Below are 18703 nucleotides of genomic sequence, written 5' to 3'. Positions count from 1 at the left end.
ACCCTCTCCTTGGCACGCCCTCGGAGGTCGTACCAGCGCTTCTTCAGCTCCTCCAACGACCTGTCCGCCACGCCCACAGAGTTGACGCTGGAGGCTATCCCCACCCAGATCCTCCGCTTCTCCTGCTCTGGGACCCTCCTGGAGTTGGCACCAAACAGCTGGTCGTGGTTGGCCACCACCCCTTCAATCAGGTTCTCCAGCTCCTGCTCGGAGAACTTGAGTTTGCGCTTGCGGCCAGCGCTATTGCTGGGGCCAGGGACAGGTTCCTCGGACATGGCGGTCGCTATTTCGGCCGGTTCGGGAGTCGCTAACGGAGGTTTAGCGTCTGCTTTCCCTCGTGCACACTCGAACGATAGCGTCACTGTGGTGTTTGGGGGTGGGAACGGGCTGCTTCCTGGTTGTGATGTCATCACGGTGCTCGGAATGCGTCTTCCCGTTTTCCAGATCCCGCGAGAATGCGACTCGCATTCCCGATCGCACGGGATTGCGACTCGCAATCCCGTGCGATCGGGATTGCGAGTCGCAATCCCGATCGCAGGTAGCCGGAAATATCGATTTTTCTGCGTTTTTTGTAGGTCGCTAACGGCTTTAGCGCCCGCGTGCGAGTCGCTATTTTTTCCCCGAAAAGTACATGAATGCCGTTTTGCGTTTCCTCAATAGCGAGTCGCTATTAATCGCTATTAGGGACACGCAAAACGGCCCGTACATGAATCAGGCTGTAAGCTTCCCACTTTTGCAGCATATCCTGTTTGCTTCACTGAAAATTATCCCACAGTGAACCATTATCAGTAAAATCTAAGATGGCAAACACTTTCTACCTATGGAGGAATCTTTTAGCACATGTAGGGGTTTTATTATGGTAATGAGCAGTCCCCTCTCATTAAGTACTCCAACTGGTTCCAGAGCTTCCTTCTCTACAGAAACTAACACAGAGAGGCAAAGTATGTGTTGGTAGCAAAAAAACACTCTTCTCCAGCCCTCCCTTATCAGTAGACTATAAGACTGTATGTTTTGACAGGGCCTTTTTAGGTTACTGAAAGTTCCTGGCACTTCTATTTAACAGTGCTTGGGTAAAGCTGGGTCACATTCTTCCACAAGGCCCAAGCCCATTTCTCTGTTCTGAGAAAAGTATTTTACACGTATTCTGCTTCTCATTGGTGTTTCACTTCGAGATTTTTCAAACATTGTATGTAACTCAAGTTCTATTCCAAGGAGGCCCCATGCACCCATTGTGTATTCTTCATTTTAACTAAACAGGATAGTGTCATCAGAAGTGCCTATTAAGCTGCCTGTTACCTATCGCATTAGCACATGTGCTGAATTTACTTCCTGCAATAAGCTCTTACTGTGCCTACATTTAGCAAAGCGTACATGTAAGTTGTATGACATTCACTTCCAATTTATTTGAAAAAGATTTTCAGCCTGATTCATGTAGCCAAAAGCGCTCGCAAAAGGGCCAGATTCTGAGAATCTGGCCCTTTGCGAGTGCGATTTTTGCATTTGGTATTCACAATCCCAAATGCAAAAATCGCTATGTAAGAAGTCGCATATTTGCGAGGAATGGCATTTAAGGAATCTCTAATAGAGATTCCTCAAATGCTATTCATGACACAAAAAAAAATTGCGATTTTGCACTTTTGGGCCGCTATTTACCGAGAGGTCAGACCTCTCGGTAAATAGCAAAAACTCAGAAAAATGCTTTTAAAAGCATTTTTCTAAGTTGCATGTTGCACACACACATGTCCTTTGGACATGTGTGTGCGCAACACCTGTTCAAATGTGCATTTTAGGGGTGCTACAGGGTGTCCTTTGGACACCCCTGGCACCCTTAAAATCGCTATCTGATTTGCGAGTAGCAAATTGCTACTCGCAAATGAGGGATACTCCCCATTCATTCCTATGGGCCTTTTGGCCCATAGGAATGAATGGGGAGTTATTCCTTTTTTTGCGAGTAGCAATTTTCTACTCGCAAATAGAGATCATGTAGGAATCGCTATTTATTTAGCAATTCCTACATGAATGCCGTTTTGCGTGTCCTCAATAGCGAGTCGCTATGATTCGCTATTAGGGCCACGCAAAACGGCCCGTACATGAATCAGGCTGTTTGTTCCCAGTTTATCAGGCTCAGTCAACAGCAGAAGTCAAAATAATAAAGATTGAAAGAGAAAAAAAACACATTTAAACATACTATGCAAATGGCATCTACTACAAGTTATATCTGGGAGTAAAGATTCTACAGAAATGGAAGCAGCATTTCTAAACTTTGAACAGCCCTAAATAAAATGGAGAAACACTGTCCCTGACAAGACCACGAAAGCAAGCATGAGTTTGTTTCAATCTCATAATTCTAAAATACAATACCACCACTCCTATTCCCTTAATGTGATTCTGAGCCACTCTTCATAGTGCAAAGGAATATGATACATGGTCTGTTTGCATTACTGAAAATGATTATGTTGCTGGTAACTTCTAGAGATGTTGAAGTATGGAAAATACCTCTTTCATACTAGTAAAAAAAACTATTCTAAATAATGCAGGGTATAGTGTACAGCGGCGAACACATTTTGCACAGTAAATGTGTAACATTATGAGTATGACCTACTTTGCAGGACAGAGTTGTGATGTTCAAGATCATACTGATGGAGCAATAACTTGTCTGGCTCCCCCAAAACCAACAACAGACCAGCTAAACTTCACAAGTGTATTTCCAGGTACGTTTAGTAGATATTCACGTGTTTTTTTCAAATAAATGCAATTTTTGTGTATCCGTGTGGAGTGACTCCTACAGACATATATGTAAAATTGTTTTTCCCACTCAAACTAGAACATTGAAGAAAGAAACCTGAAATGTGAACATGCTTACAAAATGCATTTTCCCATGATCTGCCATTCTGTGTAGCTGCCCTGATGTTTTTTCACATATTTCTGTTAATCATTAATCGTTAATGGGAATTTGAAGTAGATTTTCTACCTAGGCAGCGGGCTTCTCAAAGCGAGCGACAGCTTTCTCAATTAAAGCGGTAGCGACCCGCCGCAAACGGCCTAATTGAGAAGACTTGCCGGGAGTGGTTCTAGCGCTTGATTTGTATTGCTTGCCAACTTGAAGTTGGTGAGCCTCACAAATAAAAAAATTCTGTAACTCTGCGCTTTGAGCGCAGCAAGAAGTGCGCAAAACTCTGTGAACTCCGCAGGAACAGAGTTTACCGCCCACCACTAGCTACAACCACTATCCTTGAAAGGGTAAACCACAAAAAGCAACAAAATTATTCTGGGGCAGATTTACAAGCCCCTTGCGCTGCCAGTCCGTCACTTTTTGTGACACACTGGCAGCACAATACACTACCCCATATTTACAAGGACAGGAAAAGCCACCCTGCGTGGTGTTGTGTGTCGGTTTAGATACTGTATATAGGTTTCCTGATTTATGAGGCACAATTTGCATTGCCCATATTTAGGGATAGAAATCCTACCCTTATTTAGGCATTATCCATGCTAACAAAATACAGGCATGACCACCTACATCCGTTCATCTACGTCATAATGAGCTCTTGGAAAACCAGACTCTTAAGCCTTTAGGACTTCCCCTTGCTTGGATATTGATTTCTCCAAGAACTCATTGATTATGCATGAACATCTATTCCTTAGGGGTTCATTCATGATGTTCTTATACCCGACTTGTGCGTCAATACTAGCATTCCTAAACACCTTCAAGGTATAAATATACCTTCACTTACCATGGCAAACCTTGGTTCGGCTGCCTATTTTCACCCTTCCTGAACAAAAACAATGTCCCTATGACGCAGGCATCCTTGCACGATGGTTCAAGGGTGCCTGTGTCGGCGCATGGCTGCAGTTTATGCATAAGTGCAGGGGAAACCACAGTGATGCGACATATTGTTGTAAATATGTCGAATCACTATGAATTCCAAATTAACGCCGCACAGCGCAGCAAAATTACTTGCTGCACTGTGCTGCATTTGTTTATTGTAAATATGCCCCCGTGTGCTTAACCTTCTGGTAGCTTGGCATGAAACAGACAGGTGTAAAGTATATTTGCAGCAAAAACAGTAATAAAGTGAAAAAACAACATGAAAAGTCTTATACGAATTTAGAGAAATAGAGTACATTTTGATAATTAAAGTGATACCATTATGTCAAGAATCCAATCAGAACTGGACATATTAAATTTTAAAATTTCATGTTTAGAGTCTACTTTACAAGGGCTCGACTCTGGCGGGTGGGACTGATTGCCTCACCAGACTGTCTCCGTTGTAGCAGGGAGGAGGGGACATTCCTGCACACGGTCTGGAGCTGTGGAGCTCTGGATCGATTCTGGAGTGGGGTCCTGGCCTGTCTGTCTGAGGTGCTGGGGTGGGAGCTCCCTTGTACACCACAGTTTGACCTATTACATGTCATGGATGTGGTGGGGGGTAACCTATATAAAAGACACCTGATGTTGCTGGGCCTCATGACGGCCAAAAGAGACATAGCTAAAGGGTGGAAGGACACACGAGCCCTGTCGGTAGCTGTCTGGAAGAGGGGACTAGACTTTTACATGGGACTGTAGCAACCGATATTTGTGGCCAGGTGGTGCCTGCGGAAGCATTATGAAATTTGGAAGCGTTGGGCGGATTATAGGGGTGTCTAGCTGGAACCCCCTATGGAGCAGGAGGATCTTCCCCGGGAGGGGTGAGTGGGAGAGTGCATTGGAGCGGTGGGGTATGGAGTTAGGGAGATGGGTGGGCTTGCATATGTTTTACCTTTCGTGCTATATATTGCTTAATGTGACTGGGTTGGGCCTGGAGTTGGTTGTGCGACTTGAAGGTGGGGGGGGGGAGGGCGGCTGGGAAGGGTGTTGGGAGTTGGGGGGATGGAACTTGGGGTGGGAGGAATGGGGGAGGGGAGGTTGGTTAGGAGGGTTTATTTAGTTACTCGTTAACTCATGTGTGTACAGTGAAAAGTCGATTGCCGTTGATGCTGTCATGTTTATGTTTGCACTAGTCCCTGGGGTACAGGGCCCTGCATTACTTGTGCAATCTGAAAATAAAATCTGTTGGAAAAAAAAGGGTCTTGTGGAAACATCAGTTAAAAGCACAAAGCACCACTTGCTGTCATGTGGTCATGCTAGAATGGGGGAAAGTTCAGGTGGACCGTGATGGACTACAGGGACCAGGATAGTCCGACTTAAAGTTTACCTTCAAAATCCGATACAAAAAATTCTGTTCACATTGTAGGAGGTCGCAGTGAGAAAGCTTACCCTCACAGATAGTGATCACTGTAGTGCAAAAAGAAGGTCAGGCTTCACGTACAGTTATCGCTGTAGCGTGAAGAGCCTGTGAAGCATTGCTGACAGTTGTTGCTGTAGTGTTGGCGGTCATCGTGGGCTGTCATTGCTGTAGCATGAAGCACATGTTTCATGTTTCTGATCGTTTCTGGTGGTCGCTGTTGTCCCGAAAGGCAGGTCTAACTTCAGTCTCTCGTATCTGCGGCATCATGAGCAGCTGAATCTTGTCACGGATGGGTCAGTGTGTAGTTGCGAGGTACCTAAACATCAAGATTTTTACCTTTTCTAATGGAGGGGTACTCTTTGGAGCCAGTTAAGGGTCCAGGACCTTAGGGCGCACCTCTTGGGGATCAGGGACTCAATCCAGCAAAAGCCAGCAAGTGCTCAGGCAAGTCCAGTTGCATGTCCAGGTAGGTCTACTGCAGCTTGTCAGTTGTGTGAAGGTCTCTGAAGCTTCTTGTTTCCTTTAGTTTTCACAGGCGGTTAGCCAACTAATCCTTGGAGTCACTCTGGTTAGCATGTGGGGAAGGCAAGAGGGTTCAGCCTACTTTCTTGGACAGAATGACAGTCCCTCAAGCAGAAGGGCAGTCTTCTGGTAGCAGGTCAAACCTCCTCTAAATTCCACAGGCCCTGAAGGTGTCTGAAGAGTGGCTCTGGAGGCCCAATATTTATAGCCTTTGTGTCGGGGACTCCCTCTCCTACCTCCACATCTGGTCTGGAAAGTTCTTTCCATTCCCCTTTCAAGGCTTCAAACTGAAGGTGACGAAAGGAAGGGCATGTCTGGTGTCAGATTCCTTAGTGTGTGCAGGAGGTAGTACCATTTACTAGGGACTTATAAATAACTTGTACCAATCAGATAGATGCCAATTGTATCATATATTCAGGGGAAAGCAGAAGCACTTTACAACTGGTTAGCTGGGAAAAAGTGCCAAGAGTTCTAATGGCAACAGAAACAGATTCAGCAACAGAAAACAAAAAATGTGGGGGAGGCCCTGCAAAATGGGTGAGGTACAACAGCAACCACCTAAAATTGAGAAAAGCTAATACTAAATGGGGATTTGACCTTTATAATGTTTGTGACGAACTTGGATAGACTGGCAGTGGTTTAGTCTGACAATGTGAGAAATAGCAAATCATGATGAAATAGGTCCAATAAGAGGTTATTTGTTTAAATTAGAACTTAACATTTGCTACACACAGACTCTTATACCACCATTCTTATGAGATAACAAACACATGCACAATCCTATCAGTAATCTGTGGCACAGCTGGCATCCTTAAAACCCTATTAAAATCAAACCAAGTTCCATTGATCACAGAGTTCCTTTAAAAAGCACCACAGTCAATTGTTTACTAATATATGCTGATTCCCCCTTCCCCCAAACACAAGCATCAGAGAAAACTGACCTAATCACAGCGTACTTGTAAACCTTGTTTTGCAGGTTTGAAACAGCATTGCTTCACTCTTACAGTCCAACATATGTCATCCTGATACTAAATGTATTATTTTTCTTGTACAAAGATAGACATCACATTGTGGAGGTGGCCATAGCTGTTATTCTGAAAGATAATTGACACTTTATATTGTAGTGGAATCCTCATAAGTCACTTCCTTTGAACTTCTGTCAGCAACCCTCAAAATTAAACACACGAATATGCTCTGTTGTCACATCGTTTACTACCCACCTGACTATGATAATTACTTGCTTGATCTCATTTCCATGATACCCACTATTGAAATAGAATTTTCTACATAACATTCCATGGATGAAATCCCTTTCAAACTAAGACAAATTAGCATATTACGATTTCTCACATAGCTTGCCTAACCCAAACTACAGCAAAGGTAAATCTTTGATATATATGGCTATTCCAGACAGCTATAAAAAGGTGACATTCTGCAATAAAAATTGTGTGAAGGCCACAGAAACACCCCTCTATCTTGCAAATGTTGGAGCATCTCAAATATTCATATACAAGAAACACATTTTTTCATACTTCTGAAGAGATAATAAACTACTAAGTAAGGTTACCCAAAATACCGCAAACAAGGTATGCTCTATCACTCATAGATCCATCCATCAAATAACCTCTATTGCCTGATTCACGATATAACTCAATCCTAGCAAGAGAACAACCAGAAAACTGGAAAAGAGTTGGAAAAATCTCAAAATCAGTGAAGCACTGCAAGAAATGGACTCTCAGAGAAACTCTACGAGAACATAGTTATTTTCTCTGTGGTGAACTGCTTCAAGAACAAGATCATCAAGACCAATAAACACCCAAGAGTGATCTTCCAGGCCATGAAATATAACATCCATCTAGCATAAAATATACGAACAACCATGCTTAACAATGATTGGCACAAATTTAGCCAGCACTCAGAAAGGCAGAACTTAAAATGAACAACCTTTAAAACTCTTGATCAGAAAACGATTTAATAAAGGCTTGTGTTGCCTTTGCACCAGGCCCTTATGTAGAATTGATTGACCCATGCTAATTCCCAATTCATTGCTCTGCATCGTTTAGTAAATCCAGAGCATATCGCTGCGTTGCATTAAACTGCGTTAAGAAGGCATTCCATGTGTGGATTATGTGCGGTCATATGTATCCACTCGTAGATTCTGACGTCATCTGGGAATGCGTCAAAATGGTGCTTCTACCAGACACATGGTTAATGAGGAGATATATCTTTATTTCTCTTTGTTACTTCCTCTTTGTATAAATGCTGTATTTTGCAGCTCACATCCAAAGAAGAAAATGCTCTAAAGGTTTGTTTTTGTGAAGGAAGGTGTCCTTTTGGGAGTCATTGTAGGACTCCCACAGAAAATTGGGAAGTAATTTTTTTGTATTTGGGTCCCAAGTGAGATCCTTCCGAGACCCTCTCACAAGGCTACGGGGGCAGTGTATCCCTACCCTGCCACCTTATATTTTTTTAAGGAAAAATTGCATGACAGTGACTAAATCGCTGAGTCCTCTAATGACTGGCAGCAACATCACTATATATGAAATTTTTAATCTATATATTGATTTTAGTTTTTGGGATTATATTAGTATTTTTCTTTTATATTAAGGATCGACAAACACAACTCATGCAATTAATGTAATTTCCATTAAAGACAGTAACCATTTAAAGACAGCTGCCATGTTTGGAGACCATAGATTTGACTACTAAATGTACCTCTTTGCTGTTTATGCTTCATGCAAGCTACATGTTTCATGACAGCAGGTGTATTTGAGGATCCATTATCGACATCTACATATCTATATATGTTGTCTGACACTAATTTAAATGTGAAAATATAAAGTTTATTGATTTAAAAGGAAAACAGTATTTTGGCCATCACACATAATAATTTTTGAACTATCATATTATGAATTACATTTTCCAGACTGTGGACAATAAACGCTTGGGGAACTTGAATGTAATAGTCCTCTATTTCTGTTTACTTAAGGTCATCCAATGATAGCATGTTTAAGTATCACCCGCTGTGGAGTATCGCAGCGAACATTACATGTATATATGTATATGGATTTCGTCACAATCCTTTGTTTCCAAAAGACGAACGGGTCACATTCTTGCAGTCTCTTTAAGCACAATTAATTTATTCTTAAATCCATTACTTCATGATACAGGAAACAGGTGAATAACCATCGCGTTTCGGTGTTACCTAATACCTTGGTCACGTCGATTTTTTCGTGAACTCACTCATTATTTAGTAGTTCAAAGTGTATTACGTAATTTCCTGACTAACTAGACACATTAATTCACAGACTTTTGGGATATGTAGCCCCCCTGTACGACATACAAATTATCACAGCCTTATCTTAATGCTAAATATTTTACAATGAAAACCCAGTTGATAAACCCTTTCATTGGCCACACTTTTAGTGTGATTTATTTAATGACTTAATGATTTAAAATCAGACCCATTTCCTTGTTTTTGCGTCTGTGCCTTGTGACTGAAAACATTATTGTCCCATTTCCTTGTAGCACTTTGTCAAATCCCTCCCTTGGGACTTGCCTCATTATGTCTTTTTTCCTTGTAATTTCCTTGTTTCTTTAACTCTCAAGTGGGTGGATTCTGTCAATGTCACGTTGGGGCCAATTTATATTCACACTCCTTGTTTGGTTTTTGATTTCTCACTCCTAATTTTTCACAGGTTTTTTGTTGTTTTGGGGGTTTTGACTTTGATCAATCCATATTTAGTTTCATCTTAAGGGAGGTTTGTGTTAATTTATAGATGTATATATAACTCTTCCGATTGGTTCAGCCCATATGGGTACATGCTTCTGAAATTTAAAATGTGACTTGATTCTTTCTGCCGCAGTGCTTTCTCCCTGTTACCTCCTCGCTTGTTACAGGTACAGTTTCAATGCCTCAGAACTTCAAGGTCTTCCAATCTCCGTTGTGGTGTGACTCCATGTGCTTGGCCAAGGCGTTGTTCCTATCCTTATTGACTGTGGCCTGTACATGTTCCAGCACTCATTTTTTAAGTTCGCAAATTGTGCTGCCCACATATTTAAACTTGCATGGACACTTAATTATATATACTATGTATTGGCTTTTTCAGGTTATTAGCTATCGAATCTTCCAGACTTTGCCATCCGCCATTAGGATTTCTGTCATTGGCTTCGCAATCTGGCACACTTTGCAGCTATCACAGAGATCGGTAGTTCCTGCCATCGCGCACCGGAACACCGATCCGACGGACGCTGCAGAGCCATCAAGCTGTCTTGTACAGGGAACTCTTGCCCTACACAGCCCACGCTGCTACTCACTGTATACCGGAATTCCTGCATACCAATCCCGCCAACTTCAACTGGTCCAGAAACAAGCAGCTAGGCTAATCCATGGCCAGCCGAAGTTTAGCCACACCAAACCCCTACTCAAGAGCCTTCACTGGCTCCCAGTGACCCAGCGCAGCCTCTTCAAACTTGGCTGCCTGATCCATCAAGCCCTGTCAACCCTTGGACCCTCTTTTATTGCTTCCCGAATCCAACGTTATGTCCCTCCCTGCGACCTACGCTCCACCAGTCTGAACCTCTTGTCCCCTTGCACAATCAAACGAAAAAAACACGGTGATCTGGAATTCTCAACCCAAGTACCACTCCTTTGGAATTCTCTCCCTTCAGCACTGCGCCAAACATCCTCCTATTCACAATTCAGGAAATCACTTAAAACGTGGCTTTTCTCCCAGGCATACAACTAACTCTTACACACTGCCTCGGTCTCCACGCAAGCGCCAAGCAACTGCTGGTGAACGTGCGCTATATAAATAATTTTATCATATCATATCAAGTCATACAGGGAATTTTTAAGGGATATTTTTAGTTTGTAAAAATAGACACTTAGAAATGTGTTTGGTGAGAACCAGACAATGGATTCATATGGAAGGAAATTCAAGTAACTGGTAAGTACAGTTAGAATCACTTTTCATGATCAGTACTGGGCTCAAAGATGTAGCACTGACGTCTCTCTTGATAACAGGTGAGTAAATAGTAATTCATAGTTTAGCTGATTTTAGAAGAATATGTGTACGTTTCGAAAATCAACACTTCGAAACTTTTCTGCTGAAAACGACACAATGGATTCCTATGGAAGGATATACAAGTTACTGTAAGTATGCTTATAATTACTTTTCAAGGTCAGTACTAGGCTAAAAGATGCAGCACTGGGTTCTCTCCTGATAACAGGTGAGTAAATCGGCCTTTTTTTTTTAATGTTCCTTTTCGGGAAGGGGGCCACAACTAGCCCCGAGGACCCCATCCCCCGGGTCTTGCCCTCACTTTTGGGGATCGTGGGGGGGTCCCTAATCCCCACATGGTCCCGCAGGCTCCCCGCCTCCTGCGGGAGCCAGCATTGCTTTTCCATATGGGGAGCAGCTAACATGCTGCTCCCCATATGGAAAAGCAATCTGTTTTGCTTCATTGAAGCAAGAGCAGGTTTCTCGGCACAAGATTGCTGCCAACACTTCCTGATTTGGAGTGTTGACAGCCAATTAAAAAGCAGGTTGTGCATGGCAGGGTGCGTGCAGGCTGCGCTTAGGGTACGCGGACCCTCCGAGCCCATAGATATATAAATGACTTTAACTGTCATTTTCTCAGAAACTACTGAACGGATTTACACCAAGTAAGCAAAAGGAACGAGTCTGAACCAAGGACTACCTCTTTGACAAATTTGGTGTAATTCCGTTCAGCAGTTTGGTATGTAGCTGCGGCTACATGTTCTAAGGGAAATTGCATGGGGAAAACACGTTTTGGGACCCCCGTTTTTCTCAGGCCCCGCTTTATGAATTATCGTGAAACTCTCAGGATGGGAGCGGATCAGAGCTGGCCAAAAGTTTGGAAAATTTCATACAGATTCTTCAATTGCCGCCAAAGTTATTCCAAATAGAATGTTGCGCTATCTTCTGGCGACCTCCAGTAGATAATATATATAAATATATATATATATATATATATATATATATATATATATATATATATATATATATATATATATATATATAACTCTCCAACTTGTCTCTAATAGTGCTTTGTTGCACTGACAGGTGTGCAGACTGCAAAATAACGCCAAGTCAGTCTTCAATTTTCAAAAACGATTTATTCCATTGTGGTGCAAGCCATCAGACGCGTTTCGGACATAACGTCCTTGCTCACAAGTTCCAAATAAATGAGCTCTCAGCCACACAGTAACGCCAGGCAATCCATAATCCAAGGGTGTTTATTCACCTACAACATGTTTCGGCTTACAGAAAAGCCTTGTTCACGTAAATGAATGTGTTTGAAAGCCATACTGATAAAGCTGTGAGCAGGTACATGGCATAAACATAGAGAAAGGACTAAAGTTCCGTCCTATTCCACAAAATGCATGGCAGACATATTGAAATGTGTCAATCAGCAAAAATGTAAATAGCAAATGCTGGTAATGCGATCAACTGCTCTACGCAAAATAAACACCATTCGACGAATATGTACATTACTAATGTGCCCACAATATGAGCTTGGGCAGACATGCAAATTATATACGTGAAATAATGCGGCAGCCTGACAAGTGGAGAAAAATACAGTTATCTTGTGGCCTGGCGACTGAATTGTAGCAGCCAAACAACAACGTTCCGAGGGGCGTCAAATCAAACTCCGTGATTACCTCCAAATCTCCCCGCTATGTGCATGAAAGATTTCAACAGTGCAGCTAGGGGTGAATGTTGAACTGTTCATGGTTTAACAGTTAACATGTAAAATACATGGCTGGTCTACTGCTGTGCCATGGTCCATGGATCCTGAGTGGGAGAAGTCAGATGGCAAGGTACTGGAGCAGGAGAACTGGTAGTTAGCAAGTAAAACACGTGGTTGCTAACCCTCATGGAATTTTGCCCGTACCATATGCGAAAGTCTGGTTCCACATCCCGAATGCCCAAGAGTCTTACAGGACAACATTTCATAAGAAGCAGTTGAAACAAATGGTCTGAACGCACACTATAGTGTAGGAAAGTCAGTATATATATATATATATATATATATATATATACATTACCTAATGGCAAGAGCCAGTAAGTAGTTATAGTTAGTATCAAGGTTTCCATAGGAAAAACGTTTTTTGTTTTGCCAATATCTTGAAAAAGTCGCCTTTTTGGTTCAGCTGCTGTGTTGAAAGTTACAGGGTGATCCATTAAGCTGGGAGTGAGGAAAATAGTTGGGGGCTCCATGTTATTTCTTTGGAAATGTTTTATTATAGAACATGACTACAGTCCGAACCGATGAACAGAATTACACCAAATTTGGCAGAAAGCTTGCTGTTGGGTTGGAAAGAGTGTTTTTGTGATTTGGTCTAAATCTATTCAGTAGTTTCATAGATACCTATGTATAAAAAATATAAATTTGTGTGGACTTGCGGATCCTACTGAAATTTGACTTCTTGTCAAGACTTCACTCAGGAAGTGTTGGCAGCAATCTTGGGACTCGGCCTGAAGCCAAGTCCCACAAAAAAAGTATAAAATAAAGAAAAGGGGTCAGGGTAGGAATACCCTGACACCCCAGATATGGTGGGGGTCCCACACAGCAACAACAACCTCCTTGGTCACGGGTTAGGTGACCTAACCTGTGACCAAGGATTGCTTGAACTTCGAAATGCGCTGGGTTTTGTTTGTTGTTGGTGTGTGTGAATATATATATATATATATAGATATATATATATATATATTTGTAAAAAAAACAGGGAAATTCAGCAGTCATAGCATTGTGCCGGTTGCATTTTCTTTTTTCTTTTTTTAAATTGAAAAGGAAGCGGCCCGTGTGCCCCCCTTCCCTGAGCTGTATTGGGCTCCGGTATCCCATCCTTGAAGGCCAATTTTGTTTTATAATGTGGAGGGGGGTCCTGTTTTTTCAGTTTTTTAATGTCATCCCCTACTAGCAGTGCGCAGAGAGGCAAGTTTGCTGGGAGATGGAGAAAGGGGGTGAGGCCTCCAAGCACCTCTCAGCTATCCTTTTGTGTGGGACTTACTGGAGGTAACAGATGACCTTGTTGGCCCCCCAAGAACCCTTAGCAGCCAGGGGGACTTCATCCCCCAACCAGAGTGGTACTGAAAAGAGGCGTGTTCCAGAATCTTGAAGGTAGCATTTTCTTTTGTCTTTTTTTTAAATTAGAAAGGAAGCGGACAATGTAGCCCCCTCTTTGCTGGGCTGTATTCGGCCCCAGGGACCTCATCCTCCAGGGCTAGGTATATTTAGAATGGGGAGGGGGCATCGCAGCCTCCCCTCCCTGGGCCATGTTTGGCCCTGGGGACACCAGGCCTTGCCCTTTTTCAAATTAAAATTATTTAAAACATGGGAGGTGTGCTTTCCGGCCTTCCGGGCTGATTTTGCCCCCTAGGACCCCATCCTCCAGGGCTGGGCCAAAATTTGGGTGCCTTGGTCCGACCCAGGTCGCCCAGTTTGTTTCTGCCAAGCCATAGCAAACTGCAATATGTCTGGGGTGAGCACCCTGGGACATTGCAGGAGCTGGCCCTGGGGGGTGGTGGTCTCGAGGGCCATCTAGGCCTCATTCATTCTAATTTGCCCCGGGAGGCCGTCATCCCAGAGGCTGGCAGTCCACTAGGACCCTATTAGATTGTTTGAGCCCTGGGGAGGTGGCGGTCCCTGGGGCTGCGGGGGTCCATACTGACTCCCCCACATTTCTCTGGTAATTGCCCCAGGAAGATGGCAGCCCCTGTGGTTGTGAGGGGGCTATGTGGCCCCCACATTATTATGTTAATTGCCCGGTGAGGTGGTGGTTCGTTTGTTTACTAAGTGAGTAACCTAGAAAGCAATGGATGCTATTAATGTTTCCCTTGTAGGAGAGTGGTGTTCCATTCTTGTGCTTGGTTTTTGCGCACCTTCTGCAAGAAGAAATTCTAACTGATTTTCGAAAACATTGATAGAAAAGACATGAGGGTATATTAGGTGGATGAAAGTGAGTTGAATGTTTACAAAAAGTAAAAGGGAACATAAATAGAGGGCATGAGTTGAAAATGAGGAAAAGTAATGTAAAGTAAAAATGACCCCCTGTTAATAATGTGATTGCCTGAGGCAGGAAAAGAAAATATCAATGTACAAGAATATAACTCAAATGATATAATTCAATATTTTATAAAAGACTGTATTCAACAGAAAAGGAGAGCAAACAGGAAAAGTCATAGAGGGTGTATCAAAAACATGATTTATTATTTAATTTTAAATCTTTATTATGACATTTAGTGAAAATATTAAAAGCATTATTGAACCAAGGCATTCTTTATGAAGCTTAGAAAATGTACAACACTTAACTATTACTTTCGCATCATCATTCAGTCAATAAAATACACCCACTCCTAGGACAGCAGAGTACACCTAATATATACAGCAGGTTTTTTTTATCATAGACAATGCAGGATGATGTGATAATCAGAAGACAAAAGTGTAAAGTACCTTGCAGAGTGTGAACTGAAAAGTACAGATATTGTGAAAACAAATATGTTGCATACATACTATTCAAGAACACCATGAGCATTTGTGTCTTTATGAGAAACTTCAACACAGTAGGTAGAGAAGCAAGGTAACAGAAAACATAACTGAGCGGAAATATGTGGTTGTTAGTTGTTAATGGTTGTTTGGTATGACATACAAAATGAAGTTTAACAAGCCACAAAAACTTAGTTGCCAAACTCCTGATAAAAATGTAGTTTTTCGATTTGATCACTCCAGCAACTGTTCAATCCTTGTTCTGAATCGGAGTTGATCAGACACTTTGAATGCTACGAAGATTCTTTTAATGCTGTGAAAGATACCATTGAGTGTTCAGTCTTTCCCAACTACATGAATATGTTAAAAGATGAGATTGAACAGGAGGAAACAATTGCTGCTGAGTTAGCTAAGGACAGTTGACAAAGCAGCCAAAGTTCAAAACCTCTAAGTCAGGATCCTCTTGGACAACCAGTTATTGAAAATGAAGCTGCCATGAATGAGGTGGAGACTGCAATGCAGCAAGTGAGACACAAAAGTGTTGATTTGGAGCAGGTAGTTGGACAACTGAACAACAAGCAGAAATAATAATATATAAGTAAAAGAGAAAATAGAGCATGGATTCCTCCAAAAGAAGAATTAATGTAAATCTACATCATTTAGGCCAATAATATTATAAATTAGTAGTCAATCTGGCACTAGAAAAGCTTTTTAATTGACATTTTGACTGCTTATCTACAGAAGAATACAGACTCTAATTTGTTGTGTGTAGTACCAGCACCAACTGGATTAGCTGAAATCAAAGTTAAAGTAGTTACTTTACATTCACTACCTGTAAAATAAGATATCAAACTTGAGTACCAAAAGTTATCCAGTGAAGCTTGTCAGGAATTCTCAAGAGTACTAAAAAAACTGAAAGTTTTAATCATCGATGAGGTGAGCATGGTCTCAGACTTAAGGCTTGCATTTGTGCACTTGAGAATGCTTGAAAAGTAAAACAAAAGATTTCCCGGTGGGAGATATTATTTCCTGCTCATAAGTCAGGGCACAACTCTCAAACACCATTCATACCATTCATTTTTGTGGAACGGGAAAACACTCGCCAGAAAGGAAAACCACCCAGTCTAATGATACTGTAAAAAATATACACTTTATTCTAGAATATACAACACTAATCAATAAATAAAAGTTAAAAAACATAAAAAACACAATGGAATGCACAATTAAAAGCCACCTAATGTGGACGTGGAGAAAATTAATCTAAAGAGACATTTATATCTGTCTTTAGTCTGTCATTTCGGACCATCATTTGTCAACACTACGAGGAAAAATATTCCTTTAGTTCAGTTAGAATGTTGGCAATGCCGAATATGACTTTGAAGTTGGCGTCGACGCGTTTCGGAAGCTTAAGAAATGATAATGGCTTCCTTCCTCAGGACAGTTTGTATACGTATTCTCCACAAGCTGATAGAAAACCGTAATGATTGTAATTTTCGTAAAGAGGCCACAACATATATAATGATCCTCAGCTTCGCTTCCGTGACAGTCACCTGGTTTTTCTTTCCTCTCCTACCTTAATGTTTGGAAAGATGTTTTAATCACGACCCTCGTCTGTTTCAATAAAAAGTATTTTTCATCGGTAGGAGGTTTTAAGCGGTCCTTATAACTCGCTTGATGCGATGTTTATTTGAAATTATCGGTCTCACAGTTATTTTAGGTGCTGTTCTTTACCGAGATACATAGGTCTCACTAAAGCGGTGATCGAAAAGACGCCACGAGAGTTAGCACCGGGAACGCCAGCCGTGTGCACACACTAGCCACGTGCATTATTTTACCCGGTTGCTGGACAAGAACCCCAATTAAGGAACGAGATCGACGTATCTCGGCCTCGTGCACTATTTTACCCGGTAGCCGGACAACAAGCCTATTCAGGGTACGAGACCTATGTATCTCGGTAAAGAACAGCACCTAAAATAACTGTGAGACCGATAATTTCAAATAAACATCGCATCAAGCGAGTTATAAGGACCGCTTAAAACCTCCTACCGATGAAAAATACTTTTTATTGAAACAGACGAGGGTCGTGATTAAAACATCTTTCCAAACATTAAGGTAGGAGAGGAAAGAAAAACCAGGTGACTGTCACGGAAGCGAAGCTGAGGATCATTATATATGTTGTGGCCTCTTTACGAAAATTACAATCATTACGGTTTTCTATCAGCTTGTGGAGAATACGTATACAAACTGTCCTGAGGAAGGAAGCCATTATCATTTCTTAAGCTTCCGAAACGCGTCGACGCCAACTTCAAAGTCATATTCGGCATTGCCAACATTCTAACTGAACTAAAGGAATATTTTTCCTCGTAGTGTTGACAAATGATGGTCCGAAATGACAGACTAAAGACAGATATAAATGTCTCTTTAGATTAATTTTCTCCACGTCCACATTAGGTGGCTTTTAATTGTGCATTCCATTGTGTTTTTTATGTTTTTTAACTTTTATTTATTGATTAGTGTTGTATATTCTAGAATAAAGTGTATATTTTTTACAGTATCATTAGACTGGGTGGTTTTCCTTTCTGGCGAGTGTTTTCCCGTTCCACAAAAATGAATGGTATGAATGGTGTTTGAGAGTTGTGCCCTGACTTATGAGCAGGAAATAATATCTCCCACCGGGAAATCTTTTGTTTTACTTTTCAAGTATATTGGTGCTCTATTTCCCTTTGGGTTACTAAGAGCCCCTCTCTTTCCTTTTTACCCACTTGAGAATGCAACAGATTTTGAAAACATAGTATGACATATTGTTTGCAAGAAATAACTTAATTGTGTTTGGCAACCTACTACAACGCACTCCGATCAAAGGGGAGCCTGTCTTCAAGACACTTCTTCTGATGATAATCGGAATTCCTTGGGAAGCATAAGAAGTGCAAACATTTGGCTGAACTTTCAATATCAGGAACTACTAATTAATGGATACACCCTCTCCCTTTGTCCAACATGAATTATATTCTTCCTCAGATGTGGTATTAGTAGGTCGAAATTTTCAGTGCAACATTATAATAGTGCAAAGGGAAGACAGTGTTAGATGGCTTTGGGTGCAGATGAGGATTTCTAAACAACTCTTTAAATTCGTGAGCTACTATGGACTCATTGATGATTCCCCTGAGATGCTGCAGTATCTTTATGACTTTGCAACTGTCCAAACAGGTTTTTTGGTGCTCAGTGGTGATTTCAATCTATTGCTTGATCCTACTATTGATTCCCCACAAGCACAGAAAACTCTGACAAAACCTAAATCAAGTAAGCTGTGTTAGGATCTAATATGGGATTTTTGGCTGGTTGATTGTTGGAGAGGTGAATTCCCTAGTAAGAGGAAGTAAACATGCCATTCAAGGAGATTTCACTCTTCCTCTCGGATTGATTTTTTTCTCATCTCC

The 18703-nt window shown here is 41.6% G+C and overlaps 1 protein-coding gene across 1 annotated transcript in view; it reads left to right on the top strand.

Moving 5' to 3' along the window:
• Window positions 1-18703, top strand: part of LOC144828000 (fibrocystin-L-like) — a 1506874-nt gene that overhangs the window by 91143 nt on the left and 1397028 nt on the right. Inside the window, exon 11 of the mRNA XM_078686147.1 lies at window positions 2610-2711. Within this exon, the coding sequence (XP_078542273.1) occupies window positions 2610-2711 (102 nt within the window). The remainder of the gene's footprint in view (window positions 1-2609; window positions 2712-18703) is intronic.

The sequence above is a fragment of the Lissotriton helveticus genome, chromosome 4_1, assembly GCF_964261635.1.
Source record: "Lissotriton helveticus chromosome 4_1, aLisHel1.1, whole genome shotgun sequence".
NCBI classification, from domain to species: domain Eukaryota; kingdom Metazoa; phylum Chordata; class Amphibia; order Caudata; family Salamandridae; genus Lissotriton; species Lissotriton helveticus.
The sequence above is the reverse complement of the archived record's forward strand: the minus strand, read 5'-3'. Positions and strand labels throughout refer to the sequence as shown.